We start from the raw sequence: 18,953 nt of genomic DNA, 5'->3' as shown, positions 1-18,953 counted from the left end.
GCAGCAGGTGTGTGAGGTCATTAAACACGTCACACGACCTCTCCTCGGAAAGCTCCGCCTTTTTTAATACCTTCTCCCTCGTGTCTCTCTTGAACCAACGGCGACTTTGCCCCATGATTTCCAGATGTTCTGCTCTGCTTCACCTGTGTCTGTGAACTTTCAGAAAAGGTGCACAAACACACAGGAAGTCAGAGTACAGACAGAAGCTTGTGTACGTTTCCACGTCCGTATCTCACGCTGAGTGTAAACGAGCTTTCACTAAAGACTTCCTGCTGAATTCAGACCTGAAATAACTGAGTGTGATTCTACTTGAATTTAAGTTGCTAAACAGCTGATCATAAAAGGAGGTTTGACTCCATCTTGGTTCGTTTGTTCTCAGTCTGAGGTCGGAGTATTGATGATGTTTACTTCTTCTTCTTGTGTCTCCACAGTCGACCTCTGTCAGTGAAAAGCTCGGCTGGAAGCGGCTCGTCCAGATGTAAGGACTCCACGCTTCACGTGTAGAAATGTTTCCCTTGGGTCAATCTTTAGACACTCACTTTATTGTCGGACTTCTTGCAGCCAAACCTGGCCACGCCTCCAGGACGCCCGCAGCAGCCTCCTCTCAAGGCTCCCTGCAGCGTTCTCGCAGCGACGTGGACGTCAACGCCGCGGCCACCGCCACCGCCCGCACCAGGATGCCCGCCGTGCCCTCCGCCGTGCCGTCAGCTTCTCCCTTCAGCTCGGCCTCGGCCCTCCCCCCCGGATCCTACGCCTCTCTGGGTGAGACGGAGCAGACCACATCAGTGTGTCGCTGTCACATTAACCACTGCTAACTGTTAGTGTGTGAGCAGGTCAAAGGAGGAACGAAACATGGAGGACAACAGCGTTTAAATCTCAGTCAGGTTTATGAACACAAAGATGGATGTTTTCAGCTCAGCAGATATCTGCATGGTTCAGGGAATCTTTCACACGTGGAGACAAACGCTAAACTTGGTGCCAGTCCTCCTCCAGTTTTACTCTTGAAATAAAACACGGTAACCACTCAAAAATCCAAGATGGCCGCCATTTCTGGCAAGGAAATGTCACTTTTTGCAATAAGTTCATCCAGGATTTTCTCACATTCTACATTTTAACGCTGTAGAAGGTGAGAACTTTAGAGCACTGTAAAAATCTAATGAAAGTTCATTTCACAAAATCACACAGAAAATGTAAAGACAGAACCCCCCCCCTTAACACCCCTTAACCTCTTGACCCCTGACCCTAACCCTTGTTGTGTCTCTCCTGGACTCGCCCACCTGTCAGACGGCTCGTGGTCTGTTAATGCAGACGGTAAGCTGTGTGTGTGTGTGTGTGTGTGTGTGTGTGTGTGTGTGTGTGTGTGTGTGCGTGTGCGTGTGTGTGCGTGTGTGTGTGTCTGTGAGTGTGTGTGTGTGTGTGTGTGTGTGTGTGTGTGTGCGTGCGTGGAGAGGGGAATGATGCTGTGTGCCCCCCCCCAGCACTGTAATGTGGTCGTCTGTGATGGACGTGTCAGTGCATGGACTGTGTGCATGGTGTCCCCTACACTTGGAAACCTCTCGGTCTCTGTGGTTAAAAACGAAGGGAGCTGGTTGGCTGCTGGAGCGATGATGTCACATCCTCCCCCCTCAGATAGTTCACAGACGTCATGATGATTTTATAGATTTCCCAGAAGTCTCCTGTGTTGCAGCTTCATGTAACATCTGGTATCTGCAGCTTTAGGAGTCGGTTTCACTCTTTCACTCAAACACGTCTGACAGCAACATGTCCGTCTCCGAGCGGAGGCGGAGCCAGGGGGCGTGGCTTATACAGCTCCAGCCCCCTCGGATGTTTTCCCAAAAGCCGAATCTTTTGTAGAGTTTATAATAAAATTTCATTTCCTACTGGGGAGATATCGCCATCTACAGGGCGCCGACAGTTACCGCAGCCTTTAGGCCTCACGCTAAACACGTGGTTTCATCTTCAGCCCCGAATGTTTACAAAGTCTGGCTCCGCCCCTCCTCTAGGGGGAGACTTTGGGGACTGAAGCTACACCTGTGCACCTGTGTTCACCTGTACATTAGTGTCAACACCGAGTAACTCTCCCGTTGAACCGAGATAACACCTGGAGCAGCTGTTGATGTGAACGTGTTGTGGAGTCTGTTGGACACTGCTGCATGTGGCCGACCGAGTCTGTGTCTGTGTCGTGGTGTTTTTGAGTATTAGTCAAAGCACAGCTGCATGTGTCCGTCTGTACGTGTGGAGACAGAAACTAGAGACAAACGTCGTGTCACGGTTTGTTTTCAGGGAAGAATAAACCTTTGAAATGTGATGTGGAAGCTGCCCTCAGGTGTTTCAGAAATACCTGAAACATGACGGTGTTTCTGTTTTCCTGAATCAGTGACTGGTTCTTCCTCTGTCCTTCATCTCTGTCTCGTTCCCTTTGGTCTCACTTCCTGTTTCTGCATGACACAAGTGTAGAACGTGTTGACCTCCGTCCAGCAGCAGCTCCATGTTCACACCTCCCTCTCTCTCTGTTTCCCGCCCTCTACCTCCTCAGGTCGAGTCCGAACCCGGAGGACGAGTGCAGGAAACGGTCCGTCTGTGACAGACAGCCGTGGGCGGAGCCGAGGGAAAGTTGTCTCGCAGTCTCAACGTGAGTTTCTTCTTCTTCTTCATGTGTCTTTAATCAGATGTGGAAGTTTTAATCCAGTCGTTTTAACTGTATTTTCCCTCCTCACCAGCCGGGAGTCGGTCAGGTTCTCCAGGACGATTGCTGACCTCCACCTACGGCAGAGTCCCCAGACCGACGATGGGCACCGCCGCCGCCGCCGCCAACAGCACCTCCACCAGTCTGACCGACAAGAGCCGACCCCGAGGTCACCGCAGCCAGGGCTGCAGCCGAGAGACCAGCCCCACCAGATCAGGCAGGGATCAGCAGGGTGTTCAACCTCTGGGACGGAAATGAATTTCATAACGAGAACATCAATTCTCTAAAGACTAAATTTAACGAGTTCAAGCTGAAATAATCACAGTAGAAACATTTGACCCGCTCTCTCTCTGTTGAAGCTGAAGCACCTGAACCAAGCAAAGTTGTAGGTTACGAGTTTAAAGCAGCAGCTGAAACAGACACTGAAAGTTGAAGCAACAGGTTGATGAAGCTGCTGAAAGTTCAGAGTCGGCTCAGGTGTCGGTGCGACTGAAATAGAGCCGAGGAAAATGAAAGTTAGTTCACTGAAGCTTTTGTTTAAATAAAGTGTAAAAACAAAGACGTTAAACAGAGTTAAAGAGAAGAGTATCAGGCCACATGAGGAAAAAAATCTGAACTTTTGAGAATAAAGTCGAAATGTTCAAGAATTTAAAATGTGAAACTTCAAGAGAAAAAAACATAATTTTGAGGAATATTAAGATCAAACAGGTGGAAGGACAGTCAGTGGCAGCTGCTGTTTGTCTGTCGAACAACAGAATAAATGATGATGATGACGTTAGTGAAACCTAGTAGAACACAGGAGCCTCCACGTTAAAGCTCCTGCTGTTTCCCTCTAAAACAACATGGACCCTAAAATTACAACTTTATTCTCATTATATTATGATTTTTGTCTTGAAATTATATGATTTTATTCTCAAAATTACGATTTTATTCTGGAAATTTTAGGTTTTTTCTTCCTCAGTGTGGCCTGATACTAAAGAAGAGTCGAGGTAAAATCTCAGTTATATTTTAGAGTATGAAATTAAAGAGATTAATAAGAACCTCTCTTTGCGAAGCGTCTGGTGTCACTGTTCAGTAGCAAAACTAATTACCTGTCCAGGTGAACGAGGATTTAGACCTGAAACCAGAATCATTTCATGCTTTCAGAGTTAGAGGAGAACGATCAATCATCAGATCATGTTTGATAATGATAAATAAGTCTTACTGACTCAAAGTGAGTCGTGAAGTCGTGGTCTGAACCCATCAGAGATCTTAGAGATGGAAACCACAGCTGTAAATAACGTCTGGTGAACACCCTGTTACAGCAGCTGGTTAGAGAGAATCAGACTCCTCCATAGATGTGAGTCCAGACTTTGATTTTTCTTCTTGAGGGAAACTTGCACAGACTTGCATGTTCACTCCTGGTCCTGGTCCTGGTCCTGGTCCTGGTCCTGGTCTTCGTACTAATCCTCGACCTGCTGCCTCCTTCAGTCTGACTCTGTCTCTCCTGCCTGACTAACATCTCTGCAGAGCTTCAGGTGTGTCACTCTCTGGCTGGATGTGCTACAAGCTAAACTCTCCCCCTGCACTGCTGTCTGTCCCTCTGTCTGTCCCTCTGTCTGTCCGCATACTGCCTTGCCTCACCCCTCCAGCCCGGAGTCGAATCCCCCGACCGAGCATGAGTCAGGGCTGCAGCCGCGAAACCAGTCGCGAGAGCAGCCGCGACACCAGCCCCGCCAGGGGTTTCTCCCCCCTGGGTGAGTATGGTGCTGAAGCCCCCACCATGTCCTCCTCAACAATAGATTTCATTTAAGTTCCTGTAAAGTCTGGAAACTGACTGACCTCTCTCCTCTCAGCTGTCTGTGTCCTCCTGCCTGTTTCTCTGCCTGCTCTGTATCTGTCTGTTCTACTAATCCTGTGATCAGAGACTCCAGCTCGTACAGACAGAAGTGTTGCAATAAGAAGTCAGCTGTTGGTTCTCCAGAGGCCTGTACTATGAAGCAAGGTCAACTTATCCAGGATAACTTTTCACTCTCTGGTTTAACTGATCAGCTGAGGTTTTGATTCTGAGCAACATCGTCAGAACCTTGAATAAAGTATTAATGTGATACGAGAAGAAACGCTGACGCCTGCAGGTGTAGAAATCATTTCATTAATTAGGTCAGACTGAGGATATATAGTAAATGAGAACATGAATTATTAAGTTTCATCTTTTGTCTGATGAACAAACTGTTCATGTGATGCAGATGAAAAAAGTTAATGTCAGACTGTTCTGCTGCAGAGGCTATAGTACTTATTATATATATATTATTATTGTATATATAATACAATTATATATACAATATGATGTAATAATATATATATATAATAAACTACTGATCTTTATTATTGATCACTTCATTATAAACTCTTCTGTCCCTGTCAGGATCCTGTAGGAACGTTGACTCAGTGTTTCCAGGGATCTGATTGGTCAGTAGTTTGGCTGTTGACAGGTTTTGATCTGATTGAGAGCAGGTTAGGAGTTCAGCATCAGTTACCATGGTGATTTACCTGGTAACAAGTGAACCAGCCTCGTAGGACTGAGTTAAACCTGAAGTTACCTGATGACCTCAGATCTGCTTCGCGGCACAGGCCTCTGATCTCTGTACCATGGTAACCATGGTAACAACAGTCGTGTTTTCTCCTGGTCGTCCTCCTCCAGCGACTCGCCGTCACTCCCGCTCGACCAGCGCCCTGTCGTCTGCAGAGTGTTACTCAGGTGACAGCGAGGTGTTCACAGGAAGCAGATTCACTCACGCAGCCAGATAAAACAACACACGGTCCACCTTCAGTTATCTGGCTGCCTGAGTCTTCCTGCTTCGTGCATGGCTGACGTCCACAGCAATACATCCCACTCACCTGCAGGGGGCGACACTCAACATCAGCTCTTCACAACTACACAAACATGACGTCTGTCCTTCTGTTGCTATGATGGAAAGAAAGATTCAGTGGCTGTAAATTGTGAAGACAGAATATTTTCATCTTCTTAAGTTTATTTATTTTGACGTGACGTCAGACGCTCAGATTAATTAGACTCATGATTTATTTTATGTTAAATATTTGACTTTGAACAGTTGATTAGTTGGTGAAGACGACACTCTTTGTTTATTGCTTTGGGTTGGGTGTTTTACACACACTTATGTTGCTCACCTCCATGGTTAAGATCATCTGACTTCACTTGAAGAATGTTTTAATATAAGTGAAAGTTCCATCTCAGTCGAGCTGAGCCCATAAAACCCACCAGAACCAGGACCAAGACTCTCTTCACTCCCAGTCAGATCTCTTTATTAAAACAGATCCATCTCTGTGAAGTGACGAGGGTGTTGGTCTGATAAGTGCATGTTCCAAACTGCACCTTCATATCTGCACGGCTGAGTTTTATCCCTCCCCTCTCCAGCTGCTGACGGGTGTTTGACCTTCTCCGTTTCAGACCGCCTGTCCCATCAGGCTCGGATCTCGGCCTCCGTCAACGCCATGAGGATCCTCAACACCGGCACGGAGGTGGAGGCCGCTGTGGCAGACGCTCTGGTAAGAATTAAAGCGAATAGAAAAGAAATCAAAGTGCTGGATTTGTTGTACGATCCTGCAGTAACTCCCTCTGTGCTCTTTCAGCTGTTAGGAGACTCCAGGAGTAAGGTACCGCAGCTCCCCGTTCTCAGTGCATGTGCAGCATGAGCTTTAAACACTGACAGTCTGTTTTCTAACCTGCTCCTGAGACCGAAGCTGTGAACAGATTCTGAGTCTGGTTCAGTAAAAACATGTGGCCTGGTCCTGCATGTCTGTAGCTGCATGCTCCTCCTTCTCTCAGCTGTAGTTCTAGACTCGGCGTCTGAAGCCGTGACTGCTGTCGTTAGAGAAAAGTCAAACTCCTCGTCTTCTCCTCTTCGTCTCAGCGGAGGCCGGTGAGGCGGCGATTCGAGTCGCCGGGCATGTACTCGGACGACGACGCCAACAGCGACGCCTCCAGCGCCTGCTCGGAGCGCTCCTACAGCTCGCGCAACGGCGGGATGGCGCCGCACTACCTGCGTCAGACGGAGGACGTGGCCGAGGTGCTGAACCACTGCGCCAGCGCCAACTGGTCGGAGAGGAAGGAGGGGCTGCTGGGACTGCAGAACCTGCTGAAGAGCCAGAGGATGCTCAGGTGGGTGTGGTCAGGGTCGTGCGGCGGAGCGACCGTGACGTCGGCTCATGATGATAAACATGGTGTTTGTGTCTCTGACAGTCGGGTGGAGCTGAAGAGACTTTGTGAGATCTTCACCAGGATGTTTGCGGACCCTCACAGCAAGGTGAGATCCAGCTGAGCCTGCACATCTGGCCAGAGGTGCTGGCCTCTAACATCAGGCAGCAGCAGTTTCTTCATGAAGACATTGTTTGTGTGCAGAGTGACTGAGCTTAAATTAATCATCACATATTCACCTGAAGTGTGAGGCGGGCAGCGGGAGGTTCATGTTTGGATGGTGCTCAGGTTGTTCACGTGTCTGAACTAACTGCAGGACGAACTAACAGAGTGTGTTTTCTGTTGCATGCCTCGTCGCTGCTGCGGACGCTAACACACACCAGAGAGTAAGTGTTTACTGACCGTCGGACCGAAGCTGCTGCTTCACCACTCCTCACTGTCCCGACTCACACAGCCCCTTCTTCTTCTTCTTCTTCTTCTTCTTCTACTGCTGTTAGAGCTCTTCATGCTCTCAGTCCGACTTATTTATCAGATCAGACTTGAACCTCAGGTCTTCAGGTCGTGGCCTTTTAATTAAAACCCAAAGCCAGAACCAGAACCCACAGTGAGGCTTCTCTTTATTGCTGTTGACCTGAAGCTCAACACGTCTTTTAATCTGGCTTTGAACTGAATTTACTTTACTTTATTTATATATTCTAAGGTGGGTCTCTGTTTCTTATTCTTTTACTTTTATTTCTGGTTTTACTCTCTAACAAACATCTCTTCTGTTTTATTATCTTATTATTTTATCTTTATCTCTGTTCCAGTCTTCAGTGTTTCCTGTTGATTGATTGATGATGTCATTTCCCTGCTCCTACCCATCATGCCTCTCTCTGTCTCAGGTCTTCAGCATGTTCCTGGAGACTCTGGTGGACTTCATCATCCTGCACAGGGACGACCTGCAGGACTGGCTGTTCGTGCTGCTCACCCAGCTGCTGAAGAAGATGGGGGCCGACCTCCTGGGCTCCGTCCAGGCCAAAGTCCAGAAGGCGCTGGACGTCACCAGGTCGGCAGCAGCGATTAAATCTGTCCACTCTGACGGGTCCGTTTCCTGCGTTTACCGGCGGCGTCTCTGTGTTCTGATCTCTTCTTCCTGCAGAGAGTCTTTCCCGTACGAGCAGCAGTTCAACATCCTGATGCGCTTCATCGTGGATCAGACGCAGACGCCCAACCTGAAGGTGAAGGTCGCCATCCTGCGCTACATCGAGGCTCTGGCTCGCCAGATGGACCCGGCCGACTTCGTCAACTCCAGCGAGACGCGCCTCGCCGTCTCCCGCATCATCACCTGGACCACCGAGCCCAAGAGCTCCGACGTCCGCAAGGTAGGAGGAGCTTCGGCGCCACCCCCACCTTCCCCCAGAACACGGCTTCCTCTCCACGGTCCAGTTCCTTTATCCGTCACTTCTTTGTTTCATTTGTTGTTTTTTTCCAATCACCACTTCTCGTCCACGAACACCCAGACCCTCCATAACTGGGCGGGGGAGGATTTCTCAGGCCGACCCGGCACCGTGGCCTCTCTGCCCGGGGAGGGCAACCTGGAGGAGAGGTGCAAGCAGGTAGACCCTCCATCGAACAGCATGACCAGGCTCTAAAACCTGCTCTAACCCAGTGTGGGAGCAGCCGGCACGCTGCAGACCTGGTCTCTGGGTGGATCGCTGCAGATAACCTGACGACACTAACGCTCTCCACCTGTCTGCCTTCAGTGGACGTTCCAGATGTTTCCATGTGTGCATGAGCCGCTGTGACTCTGAGACTAACTGATGCTAAACATTAACAACATGAAGTTTCTTTTTCCAGAACGTTCTGCATGAGTCTTTACAGTCTGAGCGGGAAACCGTCGTCCTCCAGCTTCTGCTTCACTCACCTCGTGTTCCAGTTGAACGGACGTGCTGCATGTTCTCTGCTTCCTCACACGTCGTTCACTCCCACAGTTCCCTTCAGGTTCCAGTCTGGGCCCAGGAAATGTTTCCTCCCTTATATCAGTAATAATTTGAGCCTCCAGCCGCGTGATGTCAGTGACAAACTTCAGGTTTTAGGCGGCGAGACAAACTGAGAAACGTCAGCTGCTCATTAACATCCAGTCAACTCAAACAAGGAAGAGATAAGCAGGTTACAAAGGTCACAGGTGATTGATGAGTTACACGAGTAAAGCTCCAGTAGAACCAAGTAAAGACCAGCTGATTGTTTTTTACAGGTCAAATTCTTTGTGTCACAAACAGCAGAGGACAAACTTTCTACTGGACACAGGAAGTTGTAGAGATAAATCAAGTGACGTGTGTGTGTGTGTGTGTGTGTGTGTGTGTGTGTGTGTGTGTGTGTGTAGGCGGCCCAGGTGGTGCTGATCGCCCTGTTTGAGCTCAACACACCTGAGTTCACGATGCTGCTGGGAGCTCTGCCCAAAACCTTCCAGGACGGGACGACCAAGCTGCTGCACAACCACCTGAGGAACGCCAGCGCCAACAGCGGCATCGTCATGGTAACACACACACACACTGAAAGAGGAAGATAACTAACACATGTCCCAGTAATGATCAATTATTAATAGTCAAACAATCACCACAGTTTGAGAACAAGAAAAGATTTTCATTTCTGCTGTTAAAAGATATTTTCTGAAAATAAAAATTTGAAGCCAAATTTAAAGTTTCAAACTATTTAGAAGTGAAAACTGTCACAGCAGCTGAAATTTTAATAAACTCTAAACTGAACTTATTCAAATGTGTTTATTTAAAAAAAATCTTCACATCAAGTCTTTTATTTTTAAACCTAAACTTTTATTTTCTTAAAGCAAGGAAACATTTCTACTTGTTTTCTTTATTCTCGTGTGACGACCTGCCGCCATCTTTGTTCCTGTTTCAACATGGAGCCTCTAATTCCTACAAACGTCCTGAAACAAACTGAATCCTGATTTTTACCTTTGTTTTACATAAATTCAGGTTTTTAGGACTAAAAGACGATACGACTCGTAGTACAGAACTTTATTTTGAAATGCAGGTATTTTAGAAGAGGTAAACCTTCGCCGCCCTCTGCAGTTCTCAGGTGATTTCCAGATGTTTTGATGGTGTGGTGTGTGTTTTGTCGTCTCCAGGCGTCTCCCAGTAACTCGGCCGGTCGGACGCCTCCTCGTCCGCCGAGCAGCCGCAGCAGCCCTCTGACCTCGCCCACCAACTGCTCCCATGGAGGGCTTTCTCCCAGGTACGTCACACTGACACGCCCACTGCAGAAACACACCTGTAATCTAGAGTCACAACAACAACACCTGTGTTTGAATGATTGAACTCATCACGATCACGATCAGCTGTTTTAGCTCCAGTAGGAGGCGAGTTTTCACCTCGACACCAGATGATGAAGGTCGTTCAGTCGTGACGATGATGATGATGATGATGATGATGATGATGTCACAGAGTTTTTCAGCTTCTACGTCTCTGGTCCAGAGGTTTTACTTCGTACTAAAATATCACCTCACGATTGTTTATTGATTATTGATTAATCTGCAGATTATTTTAGAAATGAAGAATTAACTGAACATTAAATCATTGTTCCATCGATCGGCTGATTGATTGATTAATTGCTCTGATGTCTGATGTCAGAGTGGTGAACTGACTCCGCCCACACCAACACTCACAGAGAACAGTGCTCCTCCTTGTCCTCCACTTTTCTCACGTCTCTTCTCTCTGGGCTGCTCTCCTCCTCTTCCTCCTCTTCCTCCCCCTCCTCTTCCTCCTCCTCCTCCTCCTCCTCCTCTTCCTCCCCGGCCGGGTGCAGTCGGCTGTGGGGTTGGAGCGCAGACGGGCTCTCCAAGTTCCCTCCTCCACCCTTCCCCTCCCCTCTTCCTCCACCCACTGCCCACTCCTCCCTCAAGGCCCTGCGGCGAGCTTACTCCCCCAGGTAACCCCACCCCCTCCTCCTCCTCCTCCTCCTCCTCCTCCTCCCTCTGCTGGGGTTTCACAGTGGGTTTAAACACAGCTGTGTTCAGGACTTTACAGGATCTTTTATTGAAATGAAAATCATTCAAATCAACTTTAACCTGAGAAGAATGTGAGTGTCACAGATCTGGAGTCAGTTTTCTGGACGTACTGTGAAACCCTGACACCTGTGACTCGCTCAGTCTCACCTGTCGTCACTTCCTGCTGCAACACTTTGTGTCTCCATCTGCTGCAGCTGTCCCTCACTGTCTCTGTGTGTCAGTCCTCAGGTGACAAACTGTAAAACGTGTCTGTGCTTTACTCACCTGTTCGCCTCCACCTGTGTCCGTCTGTCACATGCACGGCTATGCACGTGCACTGGACTGGACTATACTGGACTGGACTTTACCGGACCGGACTGGACACAGAGGGCCGAGCTCTGACTGGACGGCGCTGCCTGTTTTCCTGGTCATGGATCAAACCTGGAGTCACAGCTTCAGCCGTGAACCTGACTTCACTGACGATCGTCTTTAGAGTCTAAAAGTTAATTTTATGATTTCTACATTTAAAAACTTAAAAAAATCAAACTAAGAAAATAAAGTTTGATGAAGTTTCCTGCAGCTTTTATTTTGTTAAGTTTTCAGACCCTAATATGAAACGGTTTGTTAGAAACAGGAAGTAGAAGTTTGGTCCATGTCGAGGAAAGAGTCCTCGGTCATTGTTCACAGAACATCAGTGCTGATCCACTGAGGCTGAACCTGAGCTGATCCTGGATCAGCACGTCTGTCTGAAGAACTCAAAGAACCGTCTGGACCTCCACAAACATCCTCTGTGGAGGAGCCAGGGAGCAACAGTCACATGTACCAACTGTTTCCTCCTGACCATGAACCTTATTATATTGTTATATTTCAATAATTACCCCCCCCCCCCCCGCAGCATGCTGGAGTACGACAGTGAGAACCTGAACTCAGAGGAGATCTACAGCTCCCTGCGCGGCGTCACCGAGGCCATCCAGAACTACAGCTTCCGCAGCCAGGAGGACCTGATGGAGCCGCTGAGGCGGGACGGCAAGAGGGACGGCTCGGTGAGGAGGGGGGGGAGGAGCAGGAAGAGGAGGGGGAGGGAGGAGGAGGGAGAAGGAGGGAGGAGGAGACAGAAGTTGAGAGAAAACTCTTTGGTCATTTGGAAACAGAAATGATGAACTAGTGATTCGATGCTTTTTGTCCGTTTGGTTCCGACTCGTTCTTCAGTCCGGAGTCGCGGCGTCCTCAGACTCCGACCCTCGGCTCGGCGGTGATGTGACGGAGGGCGGACGCACGGCCCTGGACAACAAGACGTCACTCCTGAACACTCCCTCGCCGCGATCCTTCGCCGGGCCGCGCCTCCGCGACTACAACCCGTACAACTACACCGACACGCTGGACAAAGCCGCCCTGAAGGAGGCGCTGTACGAGGACGCCGTGGAGCAGCTGCGAGACGGTCAGACTGTGTTCCCTTTGGTCGGGACAGAAGTCAAAGTCTTCAGTTTGTCATGTTGTGGATTTAATCTGAAATGTTTTTCCTGTTTCCTGTCGCAGGTCGTCGACAAGAGAGCGTGGAAAACAAGATCCTGAGCCCCAAAAGTTTCCCTGGTAACGACTCGAGAGTCACTGAGTCCGTCTCACAACGAAATACTCATGACTTCACTTCCTGTCTGTTTAAGTCTTTTCCCGCCGTCAGAGCTGTGAATGAACGAATGAAAAGTCACACACCATGTTTCATCATGTGTTTCATCATGTCCCCCCCCCTCCTGCAGCGGGCCCCGCCGAGCAGCTGGAGCTGGTCGGGGAGCTGCTGAAGGAGCTGTCCCAGGGCCAGGCGGGGGAGCGGGGCCCCGAGGAGCGACGGGGGACCCTGCTGGAGCTGCTGAAGGTGGCCCGCGAGGACAGCCTGGTGGTCTGGGAGGAGCACTTCAAGACCATGCTGCTGCTGCTGCTGGAGACGCTGGGGGACAAAGACGTAAGGACACACGTGTTTTTATCTCTGAGTCCGTCTCTGACCCCGAGTCTGGTTCTGAACGACCTCCTCTCTCTCAGCACACCATCCGCGCTCTGGCCCTGCGAGTCCTGAAGGAGATCCTGAGGAACCAGCCGGCCCGCTTCAAGAACTACGCCGAGCTCACCATCATGAAGGCGCTGGAGGCTCACAAGGACTCGCACAAGGAGGTGAGGCCCGTGAAAACCACACCCCCCTCCCTCCGCTAGGATTCATTTGTTCACACTCTCTTCCCTCCGCTCTGTCGAAGGTGGTGCGGGCGGCGGAGGAGGCAGCGTCCACGCTGGCGAGCTCCATCCACCCGGATCAGTGCATCAAGGTCCTGTGTCCCATCGTGCAGACGGCCGACTACCCCATCAACCTGGCCGCCATTAAGATGCAGACCAGGGCCATTGAACGCATCACCAAGGAGCCGCTGCACCAGCTGCTGCCGGACATCATACCTGGACTCCTGCAGGTGAGACGCACATCTTCTTTTATATAACATTCAAAATCAAAGGCAACTTGTTCCAGTGAGAATAAATCCAGGTGAGTGCAGGTGTTGACCCGGAGGAGACTCACAGCTGGAGCTGATCTTTAGATCACATCATCGATCTATCAGTTTATAGATTGATTGCAGAGCTTTTGATGCGTGTGTCTGAATGTGAGACGTTCACGTCACACGTGTCGCACACAACACGCTTCAACCAGAAACAAGGAAGTGAGTTTAGTGACATCATCAGGGTTTTGATGTGATTGATTCGCACAGAATTCACAGGAAGCGGTTGAGTGTGTGAGTCGTCTGTTGTCGTCCGCAGGGCTACGACAACACAGAGAGCAGCGTGAGGAAGGCCAGCGTCTTCTGCCTGGTCGCCATCTACTCTGTGATCGGAGAGGAGCTGAAGCCGTACCTGGCTCAGCTGACCGGCAGCAAGGTAAACGCCCTCCTCCTCCAGCTGCAGACAGCTGTGCAGTCACACACCTGTCAGATGAGTTTTATTCATTCTGTGAAACCGGACGAGTGCAGTGAGAGTGGAGGCGGAGCAGCTGCAGTCAGGGAGGCGGAGCCTTAATAACCCTCCTGCTGTTTCCCTCCAACAGATGAAGCTGCTCAACCTGTACATCAAGAGGGCGCAGACCTCCACCAGCAACAGCAGCAGCTCCTCCGACATCTCCTCCTACTAACGCCGAGCTTCCCGCCTCATTCCACCCGCTGATCTGACGTCACTGGGATCAGGATTATTTACATTATTAGGACCAGGACCGGGACCAGGACCGGGACCAGGACCAGGACCAGGCCCCAGCGCCCAAAACTATTTCATTCTTGAGGAGCTCGTGCCGCCGCAGCTCCAGTTTCCGGACCATTTTCCCGCCATCTTGAAAGCTTAGATCATCTTCTGGGAGGTAAGGTGATCCTGGCAGCTACGACGTTTCATAGAGACCAGGTCCTGAACCTGAACCTCCACACTTCCCCTTAGAGTCATGAGCCTTAAGTCTTCATCCTCCGTCGACGAACGGTGGAAGAACCCGTTCTCCAGAACATCTCCTCCTCCCGCTCGCTCCTCGAGGCGCCATCACGTTGTGGATTTAAGGTGGAGCTGAGAAAAGTTTGTGAACGTCGTCGTAGCATCGAGACCGTCGTCTTAAAGGAGAGTTTCAGTGTTTTTATTCATTTTAGAACCTTTTAATCAAACTGTTAATTTGCTTTGACACATCAAACTTTCTCGTATATTGAATGTAAAGAGCTTTGAACGCGCGTGGATCTCACCTGTGTTTCTCCTTCCTGAACTGCTGCCTCGTCGCACCTGGTGGATCAGTCCGAGAGGAGTCGCAACATTTTCCAGTTTCTAATCCTGCGTTTGGTGAATTTTGAGCTTTTAGAGAAAAGTGGCACAAAAGTCTTTTAAAGGCTGAATTCAAGGGTCCATCTGAAGAGTCACATGTCCAGCATCATGAGCTTTGATTGGCCGACACCGAGCACACAGAGGACCGTGTCCGCTCTTCACAATGTGAAATCACGTTTATATGAGACGATCATTTGGCTGGCCAATGATTTTAAACACTACAGAGATTAAAGAGAAGAAGAAGAAGCAGCAGAAGATTTCAGTGTTGTTATAAAAACTAAATCAGTTTCTACCTGTGAAGGAAAGAAGAACTTTATTCCATCTGTGTGAAACTCATCAGCTCAATTTCCATTTAAAAAATCAATGATCAATAATTCATGTTTCCTTCCTGGATTGAAAAATGTAAAAACTGAAACGGGAGTTTTTCCACAGATAAACATCATCTGATTCTGAAATTAGAAATGAAATTGATTCAATCAGCTGCAGGAAGTTGAAACAAAAATCAATCACAACAAACAAGAAAAGAAAATGTTTCCACTTTTCTAACAGAGTGGTCCCTCTCTCTGGATAAATGGAAAAGGAAACTGAGGAGTTTGACATGGACCGTATTTCTCATCATATATATCTGAATTGATACGTTGGGCTTTAATGTGAGGAAGTAAAAGGTCACAGAGGAAGTAACAGTATTAACACTTTAGGAGAATTAAAGCAAACCACTGAATCGACAGCAGCTGCCTTTTCCTGACGGATGTGAATCATAAAGTCCAGCTCTGCTGTCACGTCAAGACTACTGTGATTTATTAGTTTCATTCCAAAATACTTTAATATATAAATATATATGTTACACTAAAAGATGATCTGAAGTTCAGGATGAAGGTCTAAAACAGTATCAGTATTTAAATTGATGACAAAGTGTCGTCAGTGTGAAGAAGCTCCTCTGTATCAGCTGATCCTAAATTGAATGTAAGTCACTGTAAGACTTTTAAAATGTGAAATATTTGAGCAAACGACAAACAGGCGACAGTTAATCTGACAATCTGAACCAGTAGATGCTACTGAAGGTTAGCGACACGGCTAATCGATGAGCTGTAAAGTGCCAGCGTTGAAAATGACATCAGCAATAAAGTGAGAAACCAGCCCGGATGTTGAGGTGTCAGATTCCACTGCTGGTCCAAGAACACACCTTTTTATTTTTAAAGTGCACCTATAATGAAGCGTCACTGCTGCTTATTCTAACACTAACAAACGCACCTAATAACTCCAGTCTGTACTGCTCTCAGCAGGAAGTTCGACTCCTGACTCCTTCAGCTTTCCTGGTGCTAAACTCCGCCCGTCTGCCGCGCCAGGCAAGTCCAAACAAACGCTCCAGAGGAGGTTTAAGTCCAGGACGAGTTTGACATTTTGGGAAATGCACTAGTTTGTTTTTTATGTCATATTTCATCTTTTCTTCTCATCTGATTAAAAAGCAAATAAACAACAACATTTCCCAAAATGTAGAAAGCTGTGTTGACGGGACGAGAGCCCAGAGCGTGAAGGTGAATATTTCCAGGCCTTACTTTATCTCCGAACACTGGGACTGTTAAATGTACTGTAGCGGTGCCAGTGTCGTCTCTCTGGACTGAATGTTTCCTCCAGAGTCGATGAAGTCCTCCGCAGCGTGTCGTCCGGTCCCGGTGACCCAGTGTTATCCCCTCTGAACTCATGTCCCTTTACTCTTTTGTACAGTGTGAGTCAAACCGTCTGAAGTCCGTCTGCATGCGTCCCTCACAGGAACCGTAGGATATTTCTCCCTGTGTTAGTTTGACAGAAGCAGTCGAGCTAAATCTCCAACTTTAAACATGTACCTTTGATTTCCTGAATGTGTGCCTTTGGGTCAAGATTTCTGGCAATATACCTGGTTGTCCTGTACATTACTAACCTGTACTAACACTACACCACACTGCTTCTTAATGTGACAACACAGTTTTAATGAAGAGATGCAGTGCTGTAAATACGCCTCAATATTTTCCATTGAAACCACTCACAGTGCATGGCTCCTGTTTTTCTAGGTTATTAGTTTTATTTCATGCTTTACAATATTTATATTCAGTTTTATTTCCCTGTGTATGACTGTATATATTTACATGTTTGGTTCCTTTCACCTGTGATAGACTTTCAGAACATGAAATAAACTACCAGACTTCTACCTGGTCCCACGGCTTTTATTTCTCTTCTCGTGGAGTAACGAGTGTGGTCCAGACCAGACTAGCTAATGAGCTAGCTAAGCTATAGCTACATCAACACCTGGGAACAAACTGGTGCTCTAAGCAAAATGATGTTTCACGACCACAGCAGAAGATAAACATCTTTATTAGAACAAAAATGTAATTTAGGCAGAGACATATATGAACATGACCTCTGAAGGTCACTAGAGGTCAGAGGTCAGATACAAACTGCCTCCATGTCTGAAATAAAACCTCAGCTGCTGAAACTTCATCATAAAACATACAGTGGGTTTGTCTGTCCCACTGTGAAGATAAATGAATAAAATCAAAGACAACGTTATCATAAAAACACGAGAGTCTTTTTAAAATTATTTCTCTTTATTCTTCTTCTCTCCAGTTTGCTGACAGGTGTCGTCACCTGTACGAGTGGTTAAAGTTAAACCCAGAGGAGGAACAGTTCTGAGGAGTTTCATTAAAGTCATTTCCTGTTTAAACCTCTGAGGTTGTTTAATTAAAATTATTCTCTGAGGCTGAAAGAGACTAAAAATAATACATGTTTATTTTAATATCTTTGTATTGTGGTTTTTAAATGTACAAGATAAAGAAAAGAGAAGGAGGCGGGAACCGTCGTCACTGTCGCTGCTTCAGAATACACAGTATTTTACACTGAACTGTTGAAGCTGTGGAGCTTCCTGTGTCGCAGTACCTTTAGAAACTACGGTGTGAACTCCATTTCCCATGAGTCCGTGCATGAAAAAGTTACAGAAGTGAAACAGTCTGAGTGACATCACTGTCAGCTTCAGATGTTTCCATTAAAACCACCACCAGGCGGCGCCCTCAGCCCTCGATTGACCAGCGAGTCTTTTTCTGCAGCTGCTCCGTCACTGATTGATCGAAACTCTTCATGCTTATTGACGATTGGCGAATCAGTTTATTGATCAGTTCTGTCTGGTTTTGTTGCTCCAGTGTTTCCTTTGCTCAAGGACACTTCAGCAGGACGTCATGTAATCAGACCTGTGACTTTTTATATGACAGGATGAAGCCGCTCTTTGTTTTGTCCCTCAAACTGAGACAGACTTAGAGAGAGAGACAGACAGGGAGAGACAGGGAGAGAGACAGACAGACAGACAGGGAGAGAGAGAGACAGGGACAGACAGATAGACAGAGAGACAGACAGACAGAGAGAGAGAGACAGACAGACAGGGAAAGAGAGAGACAGGGACAGACAGAGAGAGACAGGGACAGACAGACAGACAGAGAGAGAGAGACAGACAGATAGACAGAGACAAGGACAGCTCAGATCAGGGTGTCAGGCAGGTACAGGTGATCAGTCACCTGTGTTAAACTTTATTCATTAATCAGGAAAAACAAATATTTTAATTGAATAGAAATAAAACTAAAATTATAATATTGACTTTTAATGAAATGAAATCACAGTTGTGTCTTTATGAAGCCACAGATTAATAACGTGTAAAAACAAAGAATAAATAAAAATAATAGAGAAAATAAAAACAATGAACTGATGATTCATAAATAACATCTGTAAGTTTTAAGCAGATGTGCTGATTTTATTTCATCAATATAAATATAACAAACTCGAAGCAGCGTGTATGAAATATATCAAATATTCTGCTTTATGTAGTTATACACACATATATATACTGTATATGTATGTATATGTATATATATATATATATATATATATATATACACACACTTATATACAGTGTAATCCACTGGTTCCCAACCTAAGGCTCGGGCCCCCCCAGAGGGTCACAATATAAATCTGAGGGGTTGACAGATGAGACGACTGATTTTAGATTTGTTTTGTAAAATATTGAATTTGTTTTTGTCACAAAACAGAAAGTTGCAGCCACTGATTTCATTTGTTTGTCATAAACGTCATGATGTCGAGTCTGAATCTGGAAAAACACAAGTGGAAGAAAAGTGAATTTAATGACAGTAAATAAATGAACTTTGTGTTTAATGTGTTTTATTAGAGGAAAAGACTCAGGGTCGTACATGTTGGCGGGTTGAGTCTCTTTGGGTCTCACAGGTGAGTGTTTGATC

General features: G+C 47.2%; 1 protein-coding gene across 5 annotated transcripts in view; it reads left to right on the top strand.

Moving 5' to 3' along the window:
• LOC111235536 (CLIP-associating protein 1-B-like) overlaps positions 1 to 16,864 on the top strand; it is a 39,913-nt gene extending 23,049 nt beyond the window's left edge. For 2 of the 5 annotated variants that reach the window (XM_022763997.1, XM_022763996.1), the window contains exons 18-39: positions 432 to 478; positions 562 to 762; positions 2,537 to 2,632; positions 2,721 to 2,903; positions 6,135 to 6,232; positions 6,317 to 6,340; positions 6,598 to 6,845; positions 6,927 to 6,990; positions 7,265 to 7,267; positions 7,763 to 7,926; positions 8,020 to 8,242; positions 8,381 to 8,476; positions 9,244 to 9,396; positions 10,006 to 10,112; positions 11,759 to 11,906; positions 12,073 to 12,301; positions 12,400 to 12,453; positions 12,618 to 12,820; positions 12,898 to 13,026; positions 13,107 to 13,313; positions 13,654 to 13,770; positions 13,937 to 16,864. In XM_022763997.1, the coding sequence (XP_022619718.1) occupies positions 432 to 478; positions 562 to 762; positions 2,537 to 2,632; positions 2,721 to 2,903; positions 6,135 to 6,232; positions 6,317 to 6,340; positions 6,598 to 6,845; positions 6,927 to 6,990; positions 7,265 to 7,267; positions 7,763 to 7,926; positions 8,020 to 8,242; positions 8,381 to 8,476; positions 9,244 to 9,396; positions 10,006 to 10,112; positions 11,759 to 11,906; positions 12,073 to 12,301; positions 12,400 to 12,453; positions 12,618 to 12,820; positions 12,898 to 13,026; positions 13,107 to 13,313; positions 13,654 to 13,770; positions 13,937 to 14,020 (2,878 nt within the window). In that variant the 3' untranslated portion in view covers positions 14,021 to 16,864. The remainder of the gene's footprint in view (positions 1 to 431; positions 479 to 561; positions 763 to 2,536; positions 2,633 to 2,720; positions 2,904 to 6,134; positions 6,233 to 6,316; positions 6,341 to 6,597; positions 6,846 to 6,926; positions 6,991 to 7,264; positions 7,268 to 7,762; positions 7,927 to 8,019; positions 8,243 to 8,380; positions 8,477 to 9,243; positions 9,397 to 10,005; positions 10,113 to 11,758; positions 11,907 to 12,072; positions 12,302 to 12,399; positions 12,454 to 12,617; positions 12,821 to 12,897; positions 13,027 to 13,106; positions 13,314 to 13,653; positions 13,771 to 13,936) is intronic. The other 3 variants (XM_022763998.1, XM_022764000.1, XM_022764001.1) reach the window with 3 other exon arrangements.
• The last annotated feature ends 2,089 nt before the right edge of the window (positions 16,865 to 18,953 follow it).

The sequence above is a fragment of the Seriola dumerili genome, unplaced genomic scaffold (assembly GCF_002260705.1).
Source record: "Seriola dumerili isolate Sdu_G_001 unplaced genomic scaffold, Sdu_1.0 BDQW01000513.1, whole genome shotgun sequence".
Lineage (NCBI taxonomy): Eukaryota > Metazoa > Chordata > Actinopteri > Carangiformes > Carangidae > Seriola > Seriola dumerili.
Note: the sequence above shows the minus strand (reverse complement) of the source record. Positions and strands in the feature narration are given on the sequence as shown.